At 41.2% G+C, this 14,539-nt stretch overlaps 1 protein-coding gene across 1 annotated transcript in view; it reads right to left on the bottom strand.

The window, feature by feature from the left end:
* Positions 1–2,426: 2,426 nt before the first annotated feature.
* The window catches only part of patl1 (PAT1 homolog 1, processing body mRNA decay factor), a 64,416-nt gene continuing 52,303 nt past the window's right edge, over positions 2,427–14,539 (bottom strand). Inside the window, exons 15-20 of the mRNA XM_061907942.1 lie at positions 13,761–13,906; positions 13,512–13,671; positions 10,847–10,972; positions 6,232–6,323; positions 6,004–6,153; positions 2,427–2,948 (exon numbers count right to left, since the gene is read on the bottom strand). Of these exons, the coding sequence (XP_061763926.1) occupies positions 2,927–2,948; positions 6,004–6,153; positions 6,232–6,323; positions 10,847–10,972; positions 13,512–13,671; positions 13,761–13,906 (696 nt within the window). The 3' untranslated portion in view covers positions 2,427–2,926. The remainder of the gene's footprint in view (positions 2,949–6,003; positions 6,154–6,231; positions 6,324–10,846; positions 10,973–13,511; positions 13,672–13,760; positions 13,907–14,539) is intronic.

Here is a 14,539-nt window from a genome sequence, read left to right on the forward strand (position 1 = left end):
TCTTCTATGCTCTGTATTCTCAGAAGTGATGACAAACATTTTTTGTAAATTTGCTGGTAATGTTTTATTTTTAGCCTTAAACATGTCACACAATGTCTGTCGCTTTACTAGCTCCTGTTGTCTTATGTTGTCTTTGAGAGTTGAAGTAGAGCGGTAATTGTTTTTGGCAAAACCACAATATTTCATTGAATTGGCTTATGAAGCAGTAACTTGAACAATGCGGACACATTTGTTACTGGATATTGTCTGATGCACTTCTACCTGGGAGCCTGTGTAAGTAATATGGATCTATACATATTTGATGTTGTTTAGATTGACAAATATGCATTTAAGGACAGTTATGTGTCAATCCTCAAGATCTTTCTGTGTAAATTGCATGTTCCCCCCGTGACTGCGTGGGTTCCCTCCGGCTTCCTCCCACCTCCAAAGACATGCACCTGGGGATAGGTTTAATGGCAACACTAAATTGGCCCTAATGGGTGAATGTGAGTGTGAATGTTGTCTGTCTATCTGTGTTGGACCTGCGATGGGGTGGCGACTTGTCCAGGGTGTACCCCGCCTTCCGCCCGATTGTAGCTGAGATAGGCGCCAGCGCCCCCCGTGACCCCAAAAGGGAATAAGCGTTAGAAAATGGATGGGTGAATGTGAGTAATGAATGTTGTCTATTAGTGTTGGCCCTGTGATGAGGTGGCGACTTGTCCAGGGTGTACGCCACCTTCCGCCCAAATGCAGCTGAGATAGGCTCCAGCAACCAACCCCCCCCCCCCCCCCCCCCCCCCCGCGACCCTTAAGGGACAAGCAGTAGAAAACGGATGGATAGATGTGTGTCTAGCTTATATGCTGTTAGGATGGACTTTTATGCGTCTCACAATGGGGAAATTACGTTATTGTCGTGCAGGTTTTTACAAATGTAATAAATACTACATATTGCTCTCTAATATGTATTTTAAAAAAATATTAAAAACAACAACCAAAAACACTAACATCTGCATTCCCCACCACGAAAAATTACAGTAATCCATTAAGTTGATTGTATGGTGTTGTGGATGTGTGTAGAAAAGACCTTCTTGCACAGTGGGTGTAATAGTCTAATAGTGAAGGAGGTGACAGGGATTGGACATTATGGATATCTCTCTTGGTCAGCATTGTCAATGCTGTCTAGTGGGCAGCCTAGGACGTAGTCAGCTCTCTTAATCAGTTTATTAAGAAGTCTGTTCCTGTCTCCGACCTTTGCTGTCCCCACCCTAGTAAACGACAGCATAGAGCATCGCAGAAGCCACCACGGTGTCGCAAAAAGTGCACAGTAGTGACCCGTACACCCCGAAGGGCCTCGTTCTCCTTTGACCACATAGTCCAGTCCAATTTATTGAGGTGAACACTGTTAGCTTCAAACACTGATGACATCTATTAATCAGACAAGAAGCAAGGAACCATGCAGAGACAGAGTTCGATTTAGCGCATGAGGAGAACACATGGAGCTGCACTCTTAAGTCACAGTCACGCCCTACGCTCGAAGGTTCAGCTCCCCGCGTGCTGCTATTTATTCAGGAGTTCCCCAGTCAACATCACTGAGGCCGCCTCTAAAAGGAGTGGTCACATATATTATGCAAAGCAGGTCCAGGATGCACAAAACGTGACGGAATGTGCTGGGTCCCTGCGTCGTCTGTGTGTTGTCGTCTTATCTGCGTTGAGGTCATTAAAGTCATTGGCTGTTAGTGGGCTAAAACAAAGATAACATCTGCGGCTGAAGCCACCCCTCAGAAAATAAGTTTTGTCCTTGCACAGATAGAAACAATGCAGCTTTAGCACAATAGCTAATAACTATAGCAACAGACTTAAAGCATACTAAATTTGTGTGGTAATATATATACATGATTATTCTAGCAAACACCCAGGTTTTTAAAGGAGTCTAATATTTGTATATCTGATCCTTGAGTGTTCACCCAGCCTCACGTCCTGCAGCCAGGTGATGGTCTACTCCCCCATCTTCCAGTTTCAGCCGCAGCAGTGCCAGCTGGATTTTGTTTAAAGAACTGGAGAGGTCAAAGAACACTTACCGTGGTCTAGAGGTGGGTGAAGGCCCGATGCAGCAGGTAGATAATGGGGTCATCCACCCTGAAGCTTGGACAGTGAGCAAACTGCAGGTGGAGGAGGTTAATCCACTCCATGGTCTTCATAAGCCGGGAGGTCAGGCCAACAGGTCTGAAGTGGTTTGAGTCAATAGGATGAGGGCGTTTTAAAAATTGGAACCTCACAGCAGTGTGCTTGGCTGTTGTGTAGCCGCTTGATTACAAAGTTGGCTGAGGGACAGGTTGACACCTTATGAATAGTCCATGCACACTATCCTTTCTTAAGAAAATATTTTTATTTATTGCGGAACTATTTAGGTATTCCAAACAAATGTCAACTTAGAAAAAAAAAAAGTATTCACTAAAAAAAAAAATTGTACATTTATTGAAAACCACATGTTCAGTTTACTTTAAAAAGACAGTTACACACAATGTACATTCCAATAATAATTTACAAAGAGACTTAAAGCAGAGGAGTTTAGGGAATCGATTAGTTGGACATATTTGTCAGCTATACGGTGTTAGAGAACTACGCTCAAAGCAACGGGACAAGAAAAATAGCAGTGCACATTTGATATCATAGAAATACTTTTAATTTTAGGGTTCAATTTTCAAAACAATATATTTAAAAACGCAGATGTCATTGCTAGCATTCAAAAATCCTCAATCTCATTTAGTCGGCTCGGTTCCATTAAAAAAAATGCATACACACGCGGACGCACTCGCACACAAGAAAAAAAGGGGCAGGAGAAGAAATTGGATTAAAACAAGTCATCACAATGCCACACACACACACACACACACACTCGCCCGCAATATACCAGGAGGCTTCTGTGTTGATGACGATGCAGAAACTTTTACCGGGACAAAGTGGAAATCCTGGAAAAGACAAGTAACACACTTATTATTTATTTTCTAAGAAACGTCATTGCTTCAGAAATACAATCCAAAACGACTTCAATGACGTCTAAATACATATTCAAAGCTTAAATACACAATCCTAAAGTATTAAAAAAAAAAAAAGGCAGAAATGTGTATCTTTGTGCAGCACAGTATTGTAAATTGTGCAAAACCCAAAACCAGTGAGGTTGTCACTTTGTGCAAATGGTAAATAAAAACAGAATACAACGATTTGCAAATCCTTTTAAACTTATATTCAATTGAATAGACTGCAAATACGAGATATTTATTGTTGGAACTGGAAGACTTTGTTATTTTTTGCAAAAAATTAGCTCATTTGGAATTTGATGCCTGCAACATGCTTCAAAAAAGCTGGCACAAGTAGCAAAAAAGACAGAGGAAGTTGAGGAATGCTCATCAAACACTTATTTGGAACATCCCACAGGGGAACAGGCTAAATGGCAACAGGTGGGTGCCATGATTTGGGTATATAAGCAGCTTCCATGAAATGCTCAGTCATTCACAACCAAGGATGGGGCGAGGAGCACCACTTAGTAAACAAATGCGTAAGCAAATTGATATATAATTTAAATTGATGCTGGATCGATACCTATTTTTCAGAAGGCCAACTTGTGTAACATTTAACAACAACTCGGTTTAAAAGTACCTCTACCCATAGCCCGTGCAGACTCAGGTACTGTAGTGTAGCGGGTGGGTGGCAGAATAGTAGTTTTAAAGTTAACAGCCAGCGGATTTCAGCGCAGTGAGCGAGTAGAAACTCCATCTATCCCGCGTACAACCGAGAGAATATAAACCCAAAATCCATGAACAAAAAAATGCTTTGACATAGTAACGACTGACTAACTATTTTTAAAGCATAAACAACTGTGGAGGGAAGTTTGTCCACGCGCCTGCAGGAGCAAAGGTCACCGCCTCCGTCAACGGTGTCGAGGGTGGAGAACCATCAGCTAGGGGTAGTGCATTTCCCGGAAGGCGAGACACAGCTGGCAGGTGATTAGATTTCACAGGTGGTACATGTTAAACTAATCATCTGTTGTCTTTAACAGTAAGCGGCCGGGAGCAGAGAGGATTGGGAGAGACGGCAATGTCATGACATGCCGAAAGACATTTGGAAAATCTTGATAAAAACATTAAAACTTAAGTGGAGCTGCTAGGAAGCGACTTCCACACAACACATTATGTTACTACTTATAACAAAAATAACCTGAGTGCTCTCAACACTGGTTATCTAGCCATAAAACATTGAGGAAATCTTAAGCACTTTGAACGTTTTTATTAATATACCGGTATAATGTATCAGATAGCGGTATTCAAACTAAAAATACAGCGGAATCAGTTTAGGTCCATATCGCCCAGCCCTAATATAGTTCAATACCTTAAGTGCTGTGTGTATTTACAAACCCCGTTTCCATATAAGTTGGGAAATTGTGTTAGATGTAAATATAAACGGAACACAATGATTTGCACATCCTTTTCAACCCATATTCAGTTGAATATGCTACAAAGACAACATATTTGATGTTCAAACTGATAAACATTTTTTTTTTTTATTTGCAAATAATCATTAACTTTAGAATTTTGATGCCAGCAACACGTGACAAAGAAGTTGGGAAAGGTGGCAATAAATACGGATTAAGTTGAGGAATGCTCATCAAACACTTATATGGAACTTCCCATAGGTGTGCAGGCTATTTGGGAACAGGTGGGTGCCATGATTGGGTATAAAAACAGCTTCCCAAAAAATGCTCAGTCTTTCACAAGAAAGGATGGGGTGAGGCACACCCCTTTGTCCCCAGCTGCGTGAGCAAATAGTAAAACAATAGTTAAACAGTTGAAGAACAACGTTTCCCAAAGTGCAATTGCAAGAAATTTAGGGATTTCAACATCTACGGTCCATAATATCATCAAAAGGTTCAGAGAATCTGGAAAAATCACTCCACGTAAGCAGCATGGCCTGAAACCAACATTGAGTGACCGTGACCTTCGATCCCTCGGACGTCACTGTATCAAAAAACGACATCAATCTCTAAAGGATATAACCACAAGGGCTCAGGAACACTTCAGAAAACCACTGTCACTAAATTCAGTTTGTTGCTACATCTGTAAATGCAAGATAAAGCTCTATTATGTTCTCAACAACATCCAGAAATGCCACCAGCTTCTCTGGGCCCGAGATCATCTAAGATGGACTGATACAAAGTGGAAAAGTGTTCTGTGGTCTGACGAGTCCACATTTCAAATTGTTTTTGGAAATATTCAACATCGTATCATCCGGACCAAATGGGAAGCGAACCATCCAGACTGTCATAGGCGCAAAGTTCAAAAGCCAGCATCTGTGATGTTATGGGGGTGCATTAGTGCCCAAGACATGGGTAACTTACACATCTGTGAAGGCACCATTAATGCTGAAAGGTACATACAGGTGTTGGAACAACATATGTTGCTATCTAAGCGCCTTCTTTTTCATGGATGCCCCTGCTTATTTCAACAAGACAATGCCAAGCCACATTCAGCACGTTTTAAAACAGCGTGGCTTCATAAAAAGAGTGCAGGTACTTTCCTGGCCCGCCTGCAGTCCAGACCTGTCTCCCATCGCAAATGTGTGGCGCATTATGTAGCGTAAACTACGACAGCGGAGACCCCTGGACAGTTTAAAGACTGAAGCTCTACATAAAACAGGAATTGGAAAGAATTCCACTTTCAAAGCTTCAACAATTAGTTTCCTCAGTTCCCAAACGTTTGAGTGTTGTTAAAAGAAAATGTGATGTAACACAGTGGTGAACATGCCCTTTTCCAACTACTTTGGCACATGTTGCAGCCATGAAATTCTAAGTTAATTATTATTTGCAAAAAAAATTTAAGTTAATGAGTTCGAACATTAAATATATTGTATTTGTAGTACATTCAATTGAATATGGGTTGAAAATGATTTGCAAATCATTGTATTCCGTTCACATTTACATCTAACACAATTTCCCAACTCACATGGAAATCGGGTTTGTATGTGACTTACTGTAGTTTTTCCTGTAACAAGTCCAAGCGTTGGCGGTCCACGTAGCGTGAGAATAGGAAGAGCAAATTGGGAGGCGTAAAAAGAGGAGACGAGAGAGACGTAGAGGGAATGCTCAGCAACTCCCTGGTCACAGAAAACACCAACTCCGTCCTGGATGACAAAAAAGTAACAGCTAATTAAAATGTGTGAGTCGTGTTAGTGCAAACATCGAGGATTGAAGTGTCTCACCATCGATTGTCATCCATGAGCTGACAGTTGGGGTCAGAACTTTGCATCCTCTCTCCTTTACTCAAGATCAGATAGAGCAGCGTAACACCAAACTGAACACAAACAAAGGACACATTTATATTTAGTGTCTTTTTGTATTCTAGACCTCAATATTTGTATTTTATGAAAGTGCTGAGTATCATAGCTAATATCCCAAATCCATTCCATTTTAATTCTTAAGGAGCTAAATCGATCAATCACGATTAAATTTGATTCAATCTGCACATAAAAATTAAAAATGTCTCAGATCTGTTACAGAATGCAAATGTACCATGTTGTTTCTCTCTACCATGAAAAAAAAAAACTTTGGACAGTTAAAACCCTGTCTGTCAAAGTCAAGGCCCGCGAATGAATGATCTATGATATTTTATTAGTATTAGAACTGGCCCGCAAGACTGCTGCTGTTTTGCACGCACCAATATGCCATCAGTGTTGGCGCTAGGAATTTGCAAAACAGGGTCCCAGGGACCCCATCAAGTCATAGAAATGGGGTCCCACAGCAAATTTTTGGGGTCCCACTTTTTTTTTTTAAGTGTTTTGAAAACAAATGATCAGAGGTGTCCGTTAATATCGGAAATGATCAGTATCTGTTTCTAAATTTTCGGTACTGGTTTTAAAAAAAGTAGAATTTATGACTCTTTAAAACGCCGCTGTGTACACGGCCGTAGGGAGAAGTACAGAGCGCAGATAAACCTTAAAGGCACTGCCTTTGCGTGCCGGCCCAGTCACACAATATCTACGGCTTTTCTCACTCACACACTCACACACACACACACACACACACACACACACACACACACACACACACACACAAAGTGAATGCCACGCACACTAGGTCAACAGTCATAAAGGTCACACTGAGGGTGGCCGTATAAACAACTTTAACACTGTTACAAATATGCATCACACTGTGAACCCACACCAAACAAGAATGACAAACACATTTCAGGAAAACATCCGCACCGTAACACAACAGAACAAATACCCATAACCCCTTCCAGCACTAACTCTTCCGGGACGCTACAATACACCCCCCCCCCCCCCCCCCCCCCCCACCTCAACCTCCTTATGCTCTCTCAGGGAGCGCATGTCCCAAATTCCAAGCTGCTGTTTCAAGGCATGTTAAAAAAACAGAATGCACTTTGTGACTTCAATAATAAATATGGCAGTGCCATGTTGGCATTTTATTCCATAACTTGAGTGGATTTATTTTGGAAAACCTTGTTACATTGTTTAACACATCCAGCAGGGCATCACAACAAAATTAGGCATAATAATGTGTTAATTCCACGACTCTATTCATCGGTATCGGTAATTAAGAGTTGGACAATATCGGAAAAAAAGCTATTATCGGACATCTCTACAAATGATGAATGTATGCATTATCCTGTTATATCTCACATTCTATATTGTCTTTTGGAAAAAGGTTGTCATAAACGTAACTTAATTCATGAAAAAAAATAATACAAAATAAAAAACATTGTATTCAGTTACAAGCATTCATTCATTTTCTTCTTTCTCTATACTTTACTGCTGCCAGTATTGTTTCCTATATTTTATTGTAATATTTTCAGAATGTCTTTGTTCTATTTTTGGCCAAAGTAAAACAAGGAAAACAATCTGAAGTTGTCTTTATTTTTTATTATAATGCCATGATTTTATTAGTCCATCCCGTGTGTGCATAGATTTTCCTCCATGCGGCCCCTGAGCTAAAATAACTTTGACACCCATGCTTCAAACCTTAATTTTTAAATAAAGGAACTCGAAGCAAGCTATTCTTTGGGGCTCTTATTATGTTAGTGCGGTTAGACAGGATGTAACACAGAGCAAATTTATTGTAAAGACTGCAAGTGTGGTGTTGTTTTTTCCGCTGCACCTATAAACAGTTGTTATGCATGCGGGGAGATTTGTAAACAAAAGTGTCTTCTCCCGAAATACAGCTGCCACCTTTTTTTTAATAGTGAGTTTAGTGTCCGCCCTGAGATCGGTAAATTGTGAGTTCAAACCCCGGCCGAGTCATACCAAAGACTATAAAAATGGGACCCATTACCTCCCTGCCTGGCACTTAGCATCAAGGGTTGGAATAAGGGTTCAAATCAACAAAAACGATTCCCGGGCGCGGCCACCGCTGCTGCTCACTGCTCCCCTCACCTCCCAGGGGGTGATCAAGGGTGATGGGTTAAATGCAGAGAATAATTCCGCCACACCTTGCGTGTGTGTGATAACCATTGCTACTTTAAATTTAACACTACATTAGTGCAGACATCCCAAAACTGACAGTTAAAAAAATTGTTATCAAAAATAACAGCTTCAGTCAGATGGATAGATAGATAGATAGATAGATAGATAGATAGATAGATAGATAGATAGATAGATAGATAGATAGATAGATAGATAGATAGATAGATAGATAGATAGATAGATAGATAGATAGATAGATAGATAGATAGATAGATAGATAGATAGATAGATAGATAGATAGATAGATAGTACTTTATTTATTCCTTCAGGAAAATTAACATTTTCAGCACAATCCCATTTAATATCAGACAAACATTACAGGGAGACAGAACAGGATCGCTGACGGGTCTGCCAACTTCCGGCGCCCCTTACAAAAAAGGTGAGATATAAACAGGGGGGGGGATAAAAGTTTAAAAATTAAATTAAATTAAAAAATCGGTCTAAGCCTGGGCCTCTGGAGAGGGGTCCAGACTGAGGCCAAGAGAGAAAAAAACAAAAAAACAACAACTCATAGCCATAGTACACATCCCTCTTACATGTGTCTAAGAGGGAAACATCAAACATGATAGAAAACGAAGGACATGACAGACATTAAAGCAGCGGAGCTGATACAACACGCCACTTCTACATACAGCTATGAATAAAAAGTAAAAGAACCATATACACTGCGGTGGCCTCTGCGGTGTTCCACGCCATCGTCTGCTGGGGTGGAGGGAGCATGGCCTGAGACAGGAGCAGACCCAACAGAGCAACCAAGAGAGCCGACTCCACTCTCGGCCGCCAACCAACTCTCGGCCAGTGTCCAGTCCGCATGGATGAGCGAGAATACGTCCAAGAAGACTGAGGTGTTCGATACCTGCTCATTCAGCCAAGACACTGTGAAGTTTGTCCGTCTCGGCGCTCAGTGCCAGCTCTGCGGCCCTGTCTCCTCATCCGCTTCTCCTCCAGTCTCTCCTAACTGACTCCGGTGTGGCAGAGACCCAGCAGCTGGTCTCCATGGCCAAAAGGCTCCCGGAAGGCAGATCCAGAAGTCCACAAAAAGCACCGCAGAGATCACGAAAGTGCCACTCCTTGTCACACAGTCCCAAAGGGTCCCGGACCAAAAGGCAAAAAAAAACAAAAAACAACAACAACAACAAAAAAAAAAAAAAAATATATATATATATATATATATATATATATATATATATATATATATATATATATATATATATATATACATATATATATATATATATATATACATATATATATATATATATATATATATATATATATATATAAAATAACATGAAAACAAGAGGGAAACACAAAATGATGACACAAGACCACAGAGCTCCTGCCAACAGCAGCCACCACAGGGGCGCCATCTTGAAAAAAAAAAAAGGTTTATGTTGCACCAGAGTGTGGGTCAGTACGGGCAGGGCTTTAAGTTTGATGCTGGTGAGTAAGACCATGAATCTTTGCCAACAAAAATAATGATGACCTCTACAATTGTAGCTTCATGGCTCGTGGAGAATCAGGTAGTAATTAGAGATGTCCGATAATGCCTTTTTTGCCGATATCCCATATTCTCTTAATTACCGATTCCGATATCAACCGGTACCGATAGATACAGTCGTGGAATTTGTATGCCTAATTTTGTTGTGATGCTCCGCTGGATGCATTAAACAATGTAACAAGGTTTTCCAAAATTAAATCAACTCAAGTTATGGAAAAAAAATGCCAACATGGCACTGCCATATTTATTATTGAAGTCACAAAGTGCATTATTTTTATTAACATGCCTCAAAAGAGCAGCTTGGAATTTGGAACATGCTCTCCCTGAGAGAGCATGAGGACGTTGAGAGGGGCGGGGTTTGGTGTGGTAACGGGGGTGTTTATTGTAGTGTACCGGAAGAGTTAGTGCTGCAAGGGTTTCTGGGTATTTGTTCTGTTGTGTTTATGTTGTATTAAGGTGTGGATGTTCTCCCGAAATGTGTTTTGTCATTCTTGTTTAGTGTAGGTTCACAGTGTGGAGCATACTTTTAACAGTGTTAAACTTTCGGTCTTGAAAGTGACATGATTGTTTGTGCCACTGCTTAATAGATACAGTTTTAGTGTGATTATATGCATCAAGTGTTCATTCAAGGCTAAGGCAATATATCGAGATAATATCATGTATTGTGACATGGCCTAAAAATATTGAGATATTAATAAAAGGCCATAACGCCCAGCCCTAATTCATATTGCACTTGGTTTAAGATCCTCATTTGTTTGAGTTGCCCCTTCTTTAGGATATTTGATGCCCCACAGAAATAACTACAATACAGAGCATGTCATCAAAAGTGTGTACCTTGTTATGTAGTACTGTGGCAAGTTGACCCTCACTGCCCTGGAGCTCCTGCAGCAGGTCTGTGAGGGCAGCACTGGACATGGACATTATCACAGCCGAAATTGGCTCCACCAACCAGCACAGCACCTGAACAGACAGAAAGCTGGGAGTTATCAGAGTCATTCTGTATTGACAGTATCTTTAAAAAAAAAAAAGCTTCAGTATGAGCACAGAAAATAAGACTTTACTTGAAAAAAATGTATTGCTACTATTTAAAGAGTTATTAAACAGTTGGACAAATAACTTCACTATGTCGGGTGAAGCACAACAGAGTTGTCAATTTGTGTACCAGCTGATCACTAGTCCACACTTATACCTCCATATTGCACTTTTCTTTATGAACCAGTAGAATTTGGATTTTTTTTTTTTCAACCATTTTTTCTCTCCAAGCTCCGCTTGTATGCCCTTGGTGTGTGCGTTTTGACACACATCATGCGCCTCGGCTCTGTCGTCACCGTCGCACAGCAGCATAAACGGCATCGGTGTTTGTTTATCGTTTTTTATTTTTCAAAGGTAGTATTGTACCGTTTCCGATGGATTAGAATCGCGGAAATTTATTAGTACCGGTATACCGTACAATCCTAGTGTACTGCGTGTACGCGCACGTATTTCAATACTACATACAATACTAAATAAAGGGGACCACAATTAAAAAAAAATTCAACTTTAAAAAAAAATTAAATAAAATACATTTTACATTTAAATTTTTACTCCTGATAACAATTTACATCCATCCTTCCATCTTCTTCCGCTAATCCGAGGTTGGGTGGCAGGGGCAGGAGCCTAAGCAGGGAAGCCCAGACTTCCCGCTTCTTAGCCACTTGGTCCAGCATTTCCCGGGGGATCCCGAGGCGTTCCCAGGCAAGCCGGGAGACATAGTCTTCCCAACGTGTCCTGGGTCTTCCCCATGGCCTCGGATGTTTCCAAAACACCTTCCTAGGGAGGCGTTCGGGTGGCATCCTGACCAGATGCCCGAACCACCTCATCTGGCTCCTCTCGATGTGGAGGAGCAGCGGCTTTACTTTGAGCCCCTCCCGGATGGCAGAGCTTCTCACCCTATCTCCAAGCGAGAGCCCCACCACCCGGCGAAGGAAACTTATTTCAGCCACTTGTACCCGTGATTTTGTCCTTTCGGTCATAACCCAAAGCTCATGACCATAAGTGAGGATGGGAACGTAGATCGACCGGTAAATTGAGAGCTTTGCCTTCCTGCTCAGCTCCTTCTTCACCACAACGGATCGATACAGCGTCCGCATTACTGAATACGCCGCACCAATCCGCCTGTCGATCTCACGATCCCCTCTTTCCCCACTCGTGAAAAAGACTGCGAGGTACTTGAACTCCTCCACTTGGGAAGGGTCTCCTCCTTAACCCGGAAAAGGTACTCCACCCTTTCCCGGGCAAGAACCATGGAGCTGGACTTGGCGGTGCTGATTTACATTGTATCACGATATATTCCAAGGGGATATATTCTGGGGATAGGTTGATTGGCAACACTAAAATTGGCCCTAGTGTGTGAATGTGAGTGTGAATGTTGTCTGTCTATCTGTGTTGGCCCTGCGATGAGGTGGCGACTTGTCCAGGGTGTACCCCGCCTTCCGCCCGATTGTAGCTGAGATAGGCGCCAGCGCCCCCCGCGACCCCAAAAGGGAATAAGCGGTAGAAAATGGATGGATGGATGGATATTCCAAGGCAAACAACTACAATTGGAAGTGTCTTTCCTGATGCCTCTTTAACGCAGTCCGTATGGAAGAAACACCCAGAGGCTTGTCATTGGAATCCATAAGTCTGGTGAGGCTGCTTTTTGAGCTGGAAAACTCAGTGGTGCAAAACACTTTAGTCCAAGTTCGCTCAGAAACGCTTTATAGGCACTGCTGCAAGGCGGCGCTTTTTGTTGTTTTTTCTTAAATGACCTGCAAGCAGTTTGCGTTTTATATTTATATTTTAAAAAAAAATTTTTTTCACAAAAGCTAAGCACTTTTATGTTTTGCAATATGTCTCCTTATTGTACACAACATGAACAAACCGTAATGTTAAAACGGAGGGTTTGTAACGACCGGGTCGCTTGGTGATGCGGATTCGTTCTCCCAGGAATGCTGACGAGCCTCGGACACAGCGTGAAGGTAAGAACAAATGATTTATTTAAAAATAAATCAGACTGTGAAAAAGAAAAACTTGCTCAAAGCACTAAAGGCAAAACAAAAGAGCTAGCATGGGAGCTAGAAGATAAACCAAAGAGCCTAGCGTGGAAGCTAGAAGGTAGCGAGCAGGAACACAGAAGTCGTTACTTGTTGCGTGAAAACAAACCACGAAGCCAGACAGACTGACGGGAGAAAGCAGGCTTAAATAACGACAGTAATCATAAAACAGGTACACGTCAGAAGCAAGCGGCAGGTGAACATAATGAGTTACTATGGTGACGAAACTAACTCATAGGTGCACAAATAATAACAAAAGGAGTCCAAAACTAACAGAAAACACAAACAGACTCAAAAATCTAAATCATAATATGATCCGGGCAGCGGATCATAACAGGGTTGTACTAAACAGTGATAAAGGCATACCGTTACTACCCTAGTACATAGGATATTTTCTTATACTGTCATTTGAAATATATATACCTTACCTGGTCTTGCTTGTCCTTCTTGGCTAAGGTGGGCAGGTTGCGGGCAATCGCCATAACAACGGCAGCAGCCTGAGAGGAGGGCAGATAGGGGAGCAGCCTGGATATGAGCCGCTTGCCCTTCCTCACTGACATGATCATCATGCACCGATCATCGCTCACCCTTCCAGAGAGCATAAGGAAAGTAATAAAAAAAATAATTGGGCTTATGAAGACAAAATGCACAGAGCAAACTTAAGTCTAAGGTCTAACCTGTCGTCCCAATCTTTTTCTTGCAGAGAGTTGCACAGCTGCATGGTGTTGGTTTTGTGCTGCTCGAGTAAAAGCTCTCTGTCCTCTTCTGGTGCATGGACAAAACGTTTCTCAAAGTCCTGGACCTCCAGAAGCAAACTGTAGATCTAAAAAGGTTATGTGGATTAAATATGGGCCGGGTAACAATTGTGCTGGTGGAAAACACACCCTAAGAAACGAGAAGGCATCAGTTTCCTGAAATTCATCAAATGTTGTAAATCATATTGAAATGCGCTTGCTGCATAGACGTACTGTTATTACTAGCTATTTACAGCCACATTATCGACCTTGTTTTGATGAGCAATTGTATTGTAAAAAAATTTAAAACATGAAAGTTGACAAGCTATCATATAGTTCATGGAATTTCGTAAATTATATTGAAGTTGGTTTGCAGCTATTCTGGCTAGGGCTGGGCGATATGGCCTTTTTTAATATCCTGATATTTTTAGGCCATGTCACGATACACATCTCGATATTTTGCCTCAGCCTTGAATGAACACTCGATGCATATAAGATAAATAGATAGTAATTTATTGATTCCATCACAGCAGTATGATGATTATATGTGTGTACATTAAAACATTCTAGTTCATACTGCATTAACTTATGCTAAATTTTTTTACTTTCATGCAGAGAGGGAAATCACAACTAAGTCAATCGACCAAAACTGTATTTATTAAACAGTTATTAAGCAGTGGCAAAAAACATTCATGTCATTTTAAAACAGAAAGTGCAAGACT

This window comes from Nerophis ophidion, linkage group LG01, assembly GCF_033978795.1.
Source record: "Nerophis ophidion isolate RoL-2023_Sa linkage group LG01, RoL_Noph_v1.0, whole genome shotgun sequence".
Classification (NCBI taxonomy): Eukaryota; Metazoa; Chordata; class Actinopteri; order Syngnathiformes; family Syngnathidae; genus Nerophis; species Nerophis ophidion.